Genomic DNA, 14494 nt, shown 5'->3' with positions numbered 1-14494 from the left:
ATTTTCCCGCCCAAACTCAGTAGCCACGCCCTCCCTCTGGCCTGTCCAATCACAGCACTTTGCCCACCTGCCCAGCACTTGCTCCTCTGCCAATCACCTGACACCTGTCCCACATCTGCCTGGTAACACAAGGCTCACTATCCCGCCAAAATGGAACTAGCCGTAAACAAAACCCAGAGGCGAACGAGGGGCTTCAAGTGTCTACCCCCCCCCCTCCTCCTCCCAATCCGCCCCCTCACTGCCTGTGCCCCCCACAGCTAAATGCTTTTCATTCTGGGTTAGAGTTACAAATACAAAAGAAAAGTTGGGTGTGTGAGTCCTAGACTGACCATAGATTTTGGCCCCAGATTCCCATATGAACACCTCCCTCAGCCCAGTAACTATTCTGATTCAAAGCTAAGTGAGACTACATACCGTTTCAGCATATTGGGAAACTCACATTTCATTAGAACCAACAGCATGGAAATATAAAACATTTGGAAAAACATTTTTCTTTAAATAAAACTACAATAAGAATGACACAAATAACCTACATTTAAAACGTTATAACTTTTTATCCTTTTAAAATGCTCGTTTTATGCACCATAAACTAAAGTGACTTTTCATTGTGATTTAGCGTAACACAGATACACATGTGCACTTATGTGAGCGTCTTCGTCACTGGTTATCTCTAAACATACCTGGTCTTAGAGATGGCTCTTTCCCCTGTGTGTATTCAAGTGGGATAACCGATTAAATCCCTTACCACATTCCCCACATACATGCGGCCTCTCCCCTGTGTGTGTCCTCTTGTGTTCTCTCAGGCTGGATGACACACTAAATCCCTTTCCACATTCCCCACATACATACGGTTTCTCCCCTGTGTGTGTCCTCTTATGTGTGTTCAGACTGGATAACTGACTAAATCCCTTCCCACATTCCCCACATACATGCGGTCTCTCCCCTGTGTGTGTCCTCTTGTGTGTGTTCAGACTGGATAACTCACTAAATACCTTCCCACATTCCCCACATACATGTGGTCTCTCCCCTGTGTGTGTCCTTTTGTGTGTGTTCAGGTTGTATAACTCACTAAATCCCTTCCCACATTCCCCACATATATGCGGTCTCTCCCCTGTGTGTGTCCTCTTGTGTGTGTCCAGATGTGATAACTGACTAAATCCCTTCCCACATTCCCCACATACATGCGGTCTCTCCCCTGTGTGTGACCTCTTGTGTTTCTTCAGGTTGCATGACACACTAAATCCCATTCCACATTCCCCACATACATGCGGTCTCTCCCCTGTGTGTGTCCTCTTGTGTGTGTTCAGACTGGATAACTCACTAAATACCTTCCCACATTCCCCACATACATGTGGTCTCTCCCCTGTGTGTGTCCTTTTGTGTGTGTTCAGGTTGTATAACTCACTAAATCCCTTCCCACATTCCCCACATATATGCGGTCTCTCCCCTGTGTGTGTCCTCTTGTGTGTGTCCAGATGTGATAACTGACTAAATCCCTTCCCACATTCCCCACATACATGCGGTCTCTCCCCTGTGTGTGACCTCTTGTGTTTCTTCAGGTTGCATGACACACTAAATCCCATTCCACATTCCCCACATACATGCGGTCTCTCCCCAGTGTGTGTCCTCTTGTGTTTTCTCAGGCTGGACAAGTCACTAAATCCCTTCCCACATTCCCCACATACATGCGGTCTCTCCCCTGTGTGTGTCCTCTTGTGTGTGTCCAGATGTGATAACTGACTAAATCCCTTCCCACATTCCCCACATACATGCGGTCTCTCCCCTGTGTGTGTCCTCTTGTGTGTGCCCAGATGTGATAACTGACTAAATCCCTTCCCACATTCCCCACATACATACGGTCTCTCCCCTGTGTGTGTCCTTTTGTGTGTGTTCAGGTTGTATAACTCACTAAATCCCTTTCCACATTCCCCACATACATACGGTTTCTCCCCTGTGTGTGTCCTCATATGTTTGTCCAGGCTGGACGACACACTAAATCCCTTCCCACATTCCCCACATACATGCAGTCTCTCCCCTGTGTGTGTCCTCTTCTGTGTGTTCTGGTCTGATAACCAAGTCAGACTCTTCCCACTTTCTCCAAGATCTTTTCCTATGGCAGCTGCTAATATCTGTTTTTTGGAATGAGAAGCCGTTACATTGTTTATTAATTGCCTTGACTGGTTGAAAGATGTATTTTCTGTCATATTTATTGGAATGTTGCAAGATTGTTCTGTCCTCATCTTTTCCATATACTCATTTGGGTGTTTGAACTTCAGATGTTAGAGGAGGTTATCCTGACTGCTAAAAGCAATCTTGCAGTGTTGGCACAGGTGGATTTGGAACTTGCCTTTGTACTAGACGAGACAAAAAAAAAATACATATTTAGAAAATTAGGTGAAATTAGGCATTAGTTATCAAAAAAAAAAGTGTGTGTGCAAAGCACGCTCATTTTAAGTGAAATTTCTTTGTCCTTTCTCTCTATTTTGTCACAGAAATTGTATGTGATGGTGATGTTTTTATTTAAAATCCAAACACCCCCACATATGCTAAGTATGTTTAACGCGGTGTTGGAGAAAAGTCCTTTCCCGGAACAGATGCTCCAAGCGTCCATATCCCTTATCTATAAAGCCCGGTAAGGATCCGCTTGACTGCAAAAACTATAGGCCAATCTCCCTAATAAACATGGATATAAAAATATACACCAAACTAATTGCCAATAGATTGAGTCATATCCTGCCCAGACTAATACACCCGGATCAAGTCGGCTTCATTAAAGATCGTCAAGCGGCAGATAACACCCGACGGATTATTGATCTGCTAGAAATAGCCAATTCTAAACAGTTAAAAGTTATGGTATTAAGTCTGGGCGCAGAAAAGGCATCTGACAGGATTGACTGGGCATATCTGAGAGCCAGGCTTGGAGCGCTTGGATTCAGGGAAAAATTAGTAAACGCTATACTATCCTTGTATTCAAATCCAGCCGCCAAGGTTCAGCACCAGGGCTTCCCATCCACTCCGTTCAAGAGCGGTACAAGACAGGGCTGTCCACTCTTGCCCCTCTTGTTCGCTCTCTGTATGGAACCGCTGGCAACCCACATCCGTATGAGCCCAGACATCACAGGATGCATTAGAGGACCCTTTTTATGTAGCTTTTGCTACCATGCATCTCTAATAAAGCATTTTTAATGTTCTTCAAACTGCCTCCAGCCCTACTTTTTTCAGCTGTGCTCCTCCACGTCTCCACGCATATTTGATCTATACCACGGACGGATGCACGCATTCATGGAGTTCAAGGGGTCTATCATGTGAGTCATTTATCTATATATATACTGTATTGTGACTGTGACTATAGGGTATCTGCATGGCTCCAGCCTTTGGTTCAGGATACCATCCCTCTCTATAGTGATTACACTAGGAGTCCCTTCATATAAGGGCTTTATTGTGGTTTCATTTTGAGGGTGGCTGTATGTTTTTCTGTCCATATCAGGCTTTATTTGGTGAGCTATATGCCCTGTCACATGTCTATACATTTGCACTGATTTGACTTAACCCATGACTCCTGGGCTATATTGCCTACATTGGATCATCCTGGGAATTAGAAGCACCATATGGAGATTTATTTCTCATCTTTTGTTGCTGTTCCAGACTCTACCAGTGCCACTGAGATTGAAGGACATACTCTCACTTCAATCCGCGATCTCCAAATTTATATGGGGAGGCAAAATCCGAGAGTAAAGAAACATATCTTGTTAAAACAAAAAGTAGAAGGGGGTAGCGGTACCTTGCTTGTTATCCTACTATAAAGCAGCACAATTAAGCCAAAATCTCCCAATGGCAAACAGACCCAGACTTGAAACGGAGGGTAGCTTTGGAAAAGGAGTGTTACTCCCCATTGGAGTTAAACAATCTGATCTGGACCCCAAAATCAGCTAAAAAAGCTGGAACAGGGCTGCTTGCCTCAATGACCAATTCGTTATCCATCTGGGAGTCTACCAAATTTGCGTGTAAACTGACTACGAAGGGAACTCAAATGACCCCATTATGGGCAAACAAGGATTTCGCTCCGGGCCTGGATAGGGCAGACTTTTCAATCTGGAAAACTAACGGAATTAATAGACTTAAGACATCTGGAGGGTAATAATAGGATTAAATCATTTGAACAAATTACATCTGATAAAAATATCCCTCAAGCTGAATTTTACATATCCCTCCAGATCAGAGCCTGGCAGTATATTGGCCATTATATACATAGGAAAGACAGAGCTAACGCCGGCCTGGAGTAGGTGATAAAATATTTGCGATATTTCTGCCGTTCACCCCGTTCCGATAAATATGTAATGGTGTATGCAGGTCTATCACCATGTGCAATTTAACATCAGTAATAAGACAATAGAGATATAAAAACCATGCAACACATATTCCTGATTACCTTGTGCTGGCCCATTACTTTTCCACAGCGTACCCCCCTTGATACCAAGCTCTCTCCCATATTCATCTCCAAACCAGGAGCTGTGTGTGTGGGGGGAGGTCTGTGCAGGTTCTGTAGTAGATTTTCCTGTGGTACTGGAAAGCCACAAGGTTCTGTTCTTCCTCGTTTCTCCCACAATTTACAAATCTAAAATTGCGACAGTTAGTGAGGCCTCAAAGTAATGTCTATTTTATACAACGCTGAAAAAGGGTAAGTTGATAATAATGTGACTTGTATTTTCTTTCTTCTCTCCAGTTTTTGAGGAGAACAGAAGTTAATGGAGAGCAATGTATATACGATGGCTCACTTGTATGTACCCACAGTTTGATTGGAATGGGAGCCACAGGCCACACCAGTGACTACTTTCTTATTACTTAAAAAATAAATGAAAAACACTATTGTAATTAAAAATTCATCGATAAGATGACACAAGTGACACAAAGGTGAGTTTTCTTCTGGTGCAACTAAACAGAAAGTGGGGTTGATGTAACAAGGTGTTGTGTTGTGTTGTATTGTATGTCTTTATTTGTATAGCGCCATTAATATACATAGCGCTTCACAGTAGTAATACCCGTGGTAATCATATAAATAACAAATAATATAAATAACAGGTCATGGGAATTAAGTGCTTCAGACATAAACGTATCATTTAGGAAGAGGAGTCCCTGCTCCGAGGAGCTTACAATCTAATTGGTATGTAGGAGGAATGTACAGAGACAGTAGGAGGGCGTTCTGGTAAGTGCATCTCCGGGGGGGCCAAGCTTTATGTATCATGTGTCCACTAATATCTACGGTGCTACTCATATGCTTCTTTAAGCAGATGTGTGATAATGAGGGTCTTAAAGGTGGATAGAGAAGTGCCAGTCGGGTATTGAGGGGAAGGGCATTGTTGAGGTGTGGGGCGGTCAGTGAGAAAGGTTTAAGGCGGGAGAGGGCTTTACATACAGTGCACACGCCGCCAGGCAGTCAGACGCACGTGCAGTAGTGACCACTGAGGCCGTAGCCTAAGGCTGCGGTCCCAGTCAGCACTGTGGCACTCACACCCGGGGGGGGGGGTGTCAGAGCATGCACAGCGCTAACTGCGATCTGCAGTGTTCCTGGGACAGAGGGAGATTGCGATGGGAGTGGGCGTGGTGAGGGATTTGCGGTGGCGTGGCCATGACCTCACGCGGCTGGTTCGTCTCCGTCGCAAGTTCTAAACTCAATTTCATTGCGTTTATAAACCTGGCAGTACGGCGCGGCTGCAGCTTCAGCGGGAAGGTCCGTACTGGGCCCAGCCCCATTGAGGGGCGGTGCTTATACGCAGTCACTGGGACCGCAGCCTAAGGCCGAGTCCATGGTCTGCGCTCATCCGCTGACCCGTGCTGACGCTTGTCAGTGAGCCCCTGCAGCCACAATGAGCGGCTTTAGCAGGGGCTTGCGCACGCGTCCACGTGCGGACGCGTAGCAGACAATACATTTTTAGTTTGAGCGCTGACAGGAGCGGAGGGCCGGTCACGTGAGCGGTTCCCCCAATGAGGGCGAACCAGCTCCGTGTCGTCACTGGCCCGCCCCCAGACTAAGGCCAGGGAAGCACCCGCTTTCCCTCAGCCTCCGCACGGCTGAAGTCCCTATGGACTCAGCCTAATACATACGGGCAGCAACGGTGCTGAACAAGGCTGTGAGGAGAAGACAGGACCGGCGATGTTACAATGAATAAAGCAAGCAAAGGGAATACTTAAAAACAGTGTCTCTTGGAATGTTATCTGTGCTTGTCCCTCCCCCGTGTGTGGATGTGATTTATGGCTAGAGGTGTTAAATGGTTCCTGAAAGTTAGTGATGTAAGAGTGTGAAGGGGAGGGGGAGAAATACATGGGATGGGGGGGGGAGAAATACATGGGATGGGGGGGGGGAGAAATACATGGGATGGGGGGGGGAGAAATACATGGGATGGGGGGGGGAGAAATACATGGGATGGGGGGGGGGAGAAATACATGGGATGGGGGGGGAGAAATACATGGGAGGGGGGAGAAATACATGGGAGGGGGGGGAAATACATGGGAGGGGGGGGGGAAATACATGGGATGGGGGGGGAGAAATACATGGGATGGGGGGGGAGAAATACATGGGATGGGGGGAGAAATACATGGGATGGGGGGGGGGAGAAATACATGGGAAGGGGGGGGGGAGAAATACATGGGATGGGGGGGGAGAAATACATGGGATGGGGGGAGAAATACATGGGATGGGGGGGGGGGGGAAATACATGGGAAGGGGGGGGGGAGAAATACATGGGATGGGGGGAGAAATACATGGGAAGGGGGGGGAGAAATACATGGGAAGGGGGGGGAGAAATACATGGGAAGGGGGGGGAGAAATACATGGGAAGGGGGGGGAGAAATACATGGGAAGGGGGGGGCAGAAATACATGGGAAGGGGGGGAGAAATATATGGGAAGGGGGGGGGAGAAATACATGGGAGGGGGGGGAGAAATACATGGGAAGGGGGGGGGGGAGAAATACATGGGAAGGGGGGGGGGGAGAAATACATGGGAAGGGGGGGGGAGAAATACATGGGAAGGGGGGGGAGAAATACATGGGAAGGGGGGGAGAAATACATGGGAAGGGGGGGAGAAATACATGGGAAGGGGGGGGAGAAATACATGGGAAGGGGGGGGAGAAATACATGGGAAGGGGGGGGAGAAATACATGGGAAGGGGGGGGAGAAATACATGGGAATGGGGGGGAAGAAATACATGGGAAGGGGAGGGGGGGATAAATACATGGGAAGGGGAGGGGGGGATAATACATGGGAAGGGGAGGGGGGGGGGTAAATACATGGGAAGGGGAGGGGGGGGAGAAATACATGGGAAGGGGGGGAGACATACATGGGAAGGGGGGGGAAATACATGGGAAGGGGGGGGAAATACATGGGAAGGGGGGGGGAAATACATGGGAAGGGGGGGGGAAATACATGGGAAGGGGGGGATAAATACATGGGAATGGGGGGGGATAAATACATGGGAAGGGGAGGGGGGATAAATACATGGGAAGAGGAGGGGGGGAGAAATACATGGTAGGGGGGGGAGAAATACATGGGAAGAGGGGGAGAAATACATGGGAAGGGGGGGGGATAAATACATGGGAAGGGGAGGGGGGGATAAATACATGGGAAGGGGAGGGGGGGATAAATACATGGGAAGGGGAGGGGGGGATAAATACATGGGATGGGGGGGAGAAATACATGGGATGGGGGGGAGAAATACATGGGAAGGGGGGGGAGAAATACATGGGAAGGGGGGGAGAGAAATACATGGGAAGGGGGGGGGAGATAAATACATGGGATGGGGGGGGAGAAATACATGGGATGGGGGGGGGGAAATACATGGGAGGGGGGGGAAATACATGGGAGGGGGGGGGAGAAATACATGGGATGGGGGGGGGAGAAATACATGGGATGGGGGGGAGAAATACATGGGATGGGGGGGAGAAATACATGGGATGGGGGGAGAAATACATGGGATGGGGGGGGGAGTGTAGAGGGAGAAAGGGGGTGGCCCGGTATTAAAGGGGTTGCACCCCATTTGGCCACCCCTGACCCCACCAGGGAGACGAGGGGTTAACTGGACTGAGGTCCAGAAATGTGATTTCACCCCTGTTATAACCTGTAAATGTGTATTTTCCTGTGGCCCCTCTGTTATTGTACCTCAGTTTCTGCACCCCACACACTAGAATCCATCCGGGAGCACAAGGGTTAATAGTGCGTTAATACTGTGTCTCCAGGTATGGACAAAGCAAAGAAATGTCTCTGAAGATATCAGGATGACAGATGGCCCTAGAGTCCCAATGGCTAGAACTTAAGTTTTGTTCAAAAGGTTTTATTACCCTCCCTGTCTGTGAGTATGGGGGAGGCGCATTCCATAGCAGTTTTTAAGTGTCCCACTTATCACTGTCCAACACAGGTTATCTTGTCCAAGATCCGGAGGGGTAGCTGGCCTGGCATTCCATTTGCACATGTGGGGCCTCAGAAAGGAGACCCCAGAGTTCTACTGCACATGTGCCAGCTAGCAGGGGGGCCTGTCCTAAAATGTGTTCCCCCACATTGGCTGGAGATAATTGGCTGAAGATAATTGCAAACCAATCCCAAGGTCTTAATGTTACAGATAGAGGGACAAAGGGTTTATAACCTGCTGTTTCCCATCTATCCTTTGTCTTCATTTTTGGTCTTCATGCAAAGTCTTCATTCGTCTTCGTTTGCTGATATGGTTACCTGATATCACCTGAATGATTTCCTGACTGCTGAGAGAAATGCTACATCATACTTCTCATTCCCCAACCCTTATGTAAGTGTACTTCTTGTTTGTTACTGTATTATCTGTTGTGTTCACCTTTATTCTAAGGAATAAATACAATTTATTATATCTTAAGCCTCGTTCAGTTCAAACCCAATTATTTTTGTGTAATATTAATAAGCCTGTGGAAGCTATCGTCACAGGGAGAAATACATGGGAAGGGGGGGGGGAGAAATACATGGGATGTGGGGGGAGAAATACATGGGAAGGGGGGGGAGAAATACATGGGAAGGGGGGGGAGAAATACATGGGAAGGGGGAGAAATACATGGGAAGGGGGGGAGAAATATATGGGAAGGGGGGGGGAGAAATACATGGGATGGGGGGGGAGAAATACATGGGAAGGGGGGGGGAGAAATACATGGGAAGGGGGGGGGGAGAAATACATGGGAGGGGGGGGGGAAATACATGGGAAGGGGGGGGAGAAATACATGGGAGGGGGGGAGAAATACATGGGAAGGGGGGGGGAGAAATACATGGGAAGGGGGGGGGAAATACATGGGAAGGGGGGGGAGAAATACATGGGAAGGGGGGGGAGAAATACATGGGAAGGGGGGGGGGAGAAATACATGGGAAGGGGGGGGGAGAAATACATGGGAAGGGGGGGAGAAATACATGGGAAGGGGGGGAGAAATACATGGGAAGGGGGGGGAGAAATACATGGGAAGGGGGGGAGAAATACATGGGAAGGGGGGGAGAAATACATGGGAAGGGGGGGGAGAAATACATGGGAAGGGGGGGGAGAAATACATGGGAATGGGGGGGGAGAAATACATGGGAAGGGGAGGGGGGGATAAATACATGGGAAGGGGAGGGGGGGTAAATACATGGGAAGGGGAGGGGGGATAAATACATGGGAAGGGGAGGGGGGATTAATACATCGGAAGGGGTGTTGGGGGAGAAATACATGGGAAGGGGGGGAGACATACATGGGAAGGGGGGGAGACATACATGGGAAGGGGGGGATAAATACATGGGAATGGGGGGGGGATAAATACATGGGAAGGGGAGGGGGGGATAAATACATGGGAAGGGGAGGGGGGGAGAAATACATGGGAAGGGGAGGGGGGGATAAATACATGGGAAGGGGAGGGGGGGAGAAATACATGGGAAGGGGAGGGGGGGAGAAATACATGGGAAGGGGAGGGGGGGAGAAATACATGGTAGGGGGGGGAGAAATACATGGGAAGGGGGGGAGAAATACATGGGAAGGGGGGGGGGAGAAATACAAGGGAAGGGGGGGGGGATAAATACATGGGAAGGGGAGGGGGGGATAAATACATGGGAAGGGGAGGGGGGGATAAATACATGGGAAGTGGAGGGGGGGATAAATACATGGGAATGGGGGGGGGAGAAATACATGGGATGGGGGGGATAAATACATGGGAAGGGGGGGGAGAAATACATGGGAAGGGGGGGGAGAAATACATGGGAAGGGGGGGGAGAAATACATGGGAAGGGGGGGGGGAGAGAAATACATGGGAAGGGGGGGGGGATAAATTCATGGGAAAGGGGGGGGGAAATACATGGGAAAGGGGGGGAATACATGGGAAAGGGGGGGGGGAAATACATGGGAATGGGGGGGGGGAAATACATGGGAAAGGAGGGGGGGAATACATGGGAAAGGGGGGGAAATACATGGGAAGGGGGGGGGAAATACATGGGAAGGGGGGGGAATACATGGGAAAGGGGGGGGAAATACATGGGAAAGGGGGGGGGGAAATACATGGAAAAGGGGGGGGAATACATGGGAAAGGGGGGGGAATACATGGGAAAGGGGGGGGAAATACATGGGAAAGGGGAGGCGAAATACATGGGAAAGGGGGGGGAATACATGGGAAAGGGGGGGGAATACATGGGAAAGGGGGGGGGGAATACATGGGAAAGGGGGGGATACATGGGAAAGGGGGGGGGATACATGGGAAAGGGGGGGGAAATACATGGGAAAGGGGGGGAATACATGGGAAAGGGGGGGGATACATGGGAAAGGGGGGGGAAATACATGGGAAAGGGGGGGGGAATACATGGGAAGGGGGGGGGAAATACATGGGAAAGGGGGGGGGAAATACATGGGAAGGGTGGGGGGAAATACATGGGAAGGGGGGGAAATACATGGGAAGGGGGGGGGGAAATACATGGGAAGGGGGGGGGGGAATACGGGAAACGGGGGGGGGAAATACATGGGAAACGGGGGGGGGGAAATACATGGGAAACAGGGGGGGGAATACATAGGAAAGGGGGGGGGGAAACACATGGGAAGGGGGGGATAAATACATGGGAAGGGGGGGGGGAAATACATGGGAAGGGGGGGGGAGAAATACATGGGAAGGGGGGGGAGAAATACATGGGAAGGGGGGGGAGAGAAATACATGGGAAGGGGGGGGAGATAAATACATGGGAAAGGGGGGGGGGAAATACATGGGAAAGGGGGGGGAATACATGGGAAAGGGGGGGGGGAAATACATGGGAATGGGGGGGGGGAATACATGGGAAAGGAGGGGGGAATACATGGGAAAGGGGGGGGGGAAATACATGGGAATGGGGGGGGGGAAATACATGGGAAAGGAGGGGGGGAATACATGGGAAAGGGGGGGAAATACATGGGAAGGGGGGGGGAAGTACATGGGAAAGGGGGGGCGAAATACATGGGAAGGGGGGGGAAATACATGGGAAGGGGGGGGAATACATGGGAAAGGGGGGGGAAATACATGGGAAAGGGGGGGGGGAAATACATGGGAAAGGGGGGGGAATACATGGGAAAGGGGGGGGAATACATGGGAAAGGGGGGGGAAATACATGGGAAGGGGGGGAAATACATGGGAAAGGGGGGGCGAAATACATGGGAAAGGGGGGGGAATACATGGGAAAGGGGGGGGAATACATGGGAAAGGGTGGGGATACATGGGAAAGGGGGGGGGGATACATGGGAAAGGGGGGGGAAATACATGGGAAAGGGGGGGAATACATGGGAAAGGGGGGGGATACATGGGAAGGGGGGGGAAATACATGGGAAAGGGGGGGGGAAATACATGGGAAGGGGGGGGGAAATACATGGGAAGGGGGGGGGAAATACATGGGAAGGGGGGGGGAAACACATGGGAAAGGGGGGGAGAAATACATGGGAAAGGGGGGGGGGAATACATGGGAAAGGGGGGGGGGGGAATACATGGGAAAGGGGGGGGGAATACATGGGAAAGGGGGGGGGGAAATACATGGGAAGGGGTGAGGGGGCTCGCAATACCATCGACACGGGGAGTGGAGTGGCCTGCTTAAATTGTTTCTCCTGGGCCCCACAATTTCAGTCGGCGGCCCTGGTGAAGCAGGCCTCTTAATCAAAGGTGCTGCGCAATGGTTTGTCCCCTTTATATGCATATGAAACACCGTTTGGAGGAAAGACATGTCTAAATGGATAACAGGACTGGCTTTCATAACCATATACGGGACAGGTATTGTACTGTTCTGTTCCATTTGCGCCTGGGACTTGATTTGTGTGTTCAAGTTGTGTATTTGATACGTTTTGGAAGACTTGTCTGTCTTGTCCCTTATGCTCTTGGTCCGGGGTGGGAAGGGAGCGGTAATTTCGGGAACACTTCAATTATCCACGCTATAAATTGATGCCCACCCACAAGGGTTGTTAATTCGCTCCTGAGGAAGCTGTCTACGTACAGCGAAAATCGTAGAGCTTCATCGTCAGTCTGCTACAGCTGCCCCCTGAGTGAAGACGTTTCAGCTGTTGCTGATCCGCTGCCATCTATCTTCCCCGCTCCCAACCGGATGTCATCACCCGTTTACCGGAAGTGACGTCAGACGCCATCCATCGGCGGCGAAGTGGGAGCCAAAGGAAGACGATACAGCAAGCCTTTCCACACGGGACCAGCCCTCTACTGTCTCACGATACCATTATGTGTACATATTTTATGTACTTATTGTAAGTACATTTCTTACTTTGCTTGATGTGATAAATTGTGTCTATTGCGATCTACACTATGGTCCGTTTCTATTTTACATGAACAACACATTTTGTTTGGATCTGAGTTCACTCCACCTGTATGATCTCCGTTCGGAGTTACTTCTCCTCCTGAATCTCCTTCTCTGCTGAAGATCCAGTTTTACATATACTGACAGTGTCAGACCATTGCCCTTGTTTATTCCAGTTGTTGTAAGTAGGAATTTCAGAGTCAAGAAGAGTCAAGAATTCATTGCTTTCCATGATGTGTTAATATATTGCACCATTATTGTTTATATCTTTTTATTTTTTGGTGTGTTCCCGAAATTACCGCTCCCTTCCCACCCCGGACCAAGACTGTTTTCTGTAAGGAATCCTTACATATTCCTTGGAAGGTTGAGAAGTATTTTGGCCGCATATCACTTCACAGTATTTATATATTTTGTCACTTTAATTTTTCTTGTGGGTGTTCTTAGCGCCGATACAAATCACTTGGGTTCACTTGTCCCTAATGCTGCAATTTCTTCAATCTTGGACTGATCTATTACACTCCTTTGATTGGGAATATATTTCAATGCTTTCAACTTGCTGATATAAAAGAGTTGGCCCATTTATTATTGGAAGATGTCATTAAGATCAAACCCACAGTCAGTATTATATATAGACCTGGGGTCTCTGTATTTGGGGTCGGTCACATCCTTCACCTTTTAGGTATAGCTTTATGAGTACACTAGGTATGCTTGCCCAACAGGCCATCTTTAGGCTAAGCGCTCTGTGTATGTAAATAGTTATTTTATTGCAGTAAGGTGTATGGTCTGAGGAAACGCCACGTGTTTGCATATACCCGCTCTAATGTTTTTAATACAAAGTAATTTACTTACAGAGAACGCTCCTGTATGCTTCCTGCACCACTGTATTTCTGTATCTTCTTTCCCGGAAGTGGAGACAATGACTACTTCCGGGTCACAGCTCTCAGTCCTACTGCGCATGCTCACACGAAGGGTTTCAAGGGAGTTGTAGTTTTTAGAATTCAAAACGGATCACGTGTCACATGCTGTGTAGATTAGAAACAAGACAGTAACATTTCCCAGGCACTGTGCTAGGGAAAGATAGTTTCTGCTGCATGTAGATGTATATACTCCTCTTGGTCCTTCATATATATCAGTAAAGCTGCTTCAGTTCCTCCCTTTTGGCCAATGTTGATATGAAGGAGGTAACCTGGAGAGGACATAACCTGGAGAGGACATAACCTGGAGAGGACATAACCTGGAGGCTGTAACACAACTGAAGTACTGCGCATGCGCCCCATAAAATAATCTGGAGCATGTGTTACCATCGGTGAAAATGGTAAAGAAAGAGACAGCACTCAGTATGTAATCAAAATAATAATATACTGAAAAATGACACACAATCCGACGTTTCGAACCACATAGAGTAGGGTGACCAGATTTACAAAAGTAAAAACCGGGACACATTAATAAAAATATTTATAAAACAAATGACATCACTAACTGCACCCCGCTCTGTCCCCCCTTTTCTCACACACCCCATTCTCTCCCCATCCCTCCATTCTCATTCCACCCGTCCCATTCTTTCTCCTCATTCTCTGTGTCTCTCTTCCACATTCTCTCGCTCCCCCATTCTCTGTCTCTCTCCCCCATTCTCTCGCTATCTCCCCTCCCCCATTCTCTGTCTCTCCCTACCCGTTCTCTGTCTCTCTATCTAGATAACTTTTTGAAAGACTGATACTC

General features: G+C 48.9%; 1 protein-coding gene across 1 annotated transcript; it reads right to left on the bottom strand.

The window, feature by feature from the left end:
- Positions 1 to 237: 237 nt before the first annotated feature.
- Positions 238 to 13713, bottom strand: LOC142464995 (uncharacterized). Its single transcript, XM_075568814.1, has 3 exons — positions 13625 to 13713; positions 4430 to 4615; positions 238 to 2354 (listed from the first exon to the last, which is right to left on the bottom strand). The coding sequence occupies exon 3, from the start codon at positions 2247 to 2249 to the stop codon at positions 687 to 689; it is 1563 nt and encodes a 520-aa protein (XP_075424929.1). The 5' UTR covers positions 2250 to 2354; positions 4430 to 4615; positions 13625 to 13713; the 3' UTR covers positions 238 to 686.
- Between the last annotated feature and the right edge of the window lie 781 nt (positions 13714 to 14494).

This window comes from Ascaphus truei, chromosome 13, assembly GCF_040206685.1.
Source record: "Ascaphus truei isolate aAscTru1 chromosome 13, aAscTru1.hap1, whole genome shotgun sequence".
In the NCBI taxonomy this organism is placed as follows: domain Eukaryota; kingdom Metazoa; phylum Chordata; class Amphibia; order Anura; family Ascaphidae; genus Ascaphus; species Ascaphus truei.
This window is presented reverse-complemented; position numbering and strand designations above follow the sequence as displayed.

Coding starts and splice junctions, on each gene's coding strand:
- LOC142464995 (XM_075568814.1), bottom strand. CDS start 2,249: ATGGAAAAGATGAGGACAGAACAATCTTGCAACATTCCAATAAATATG.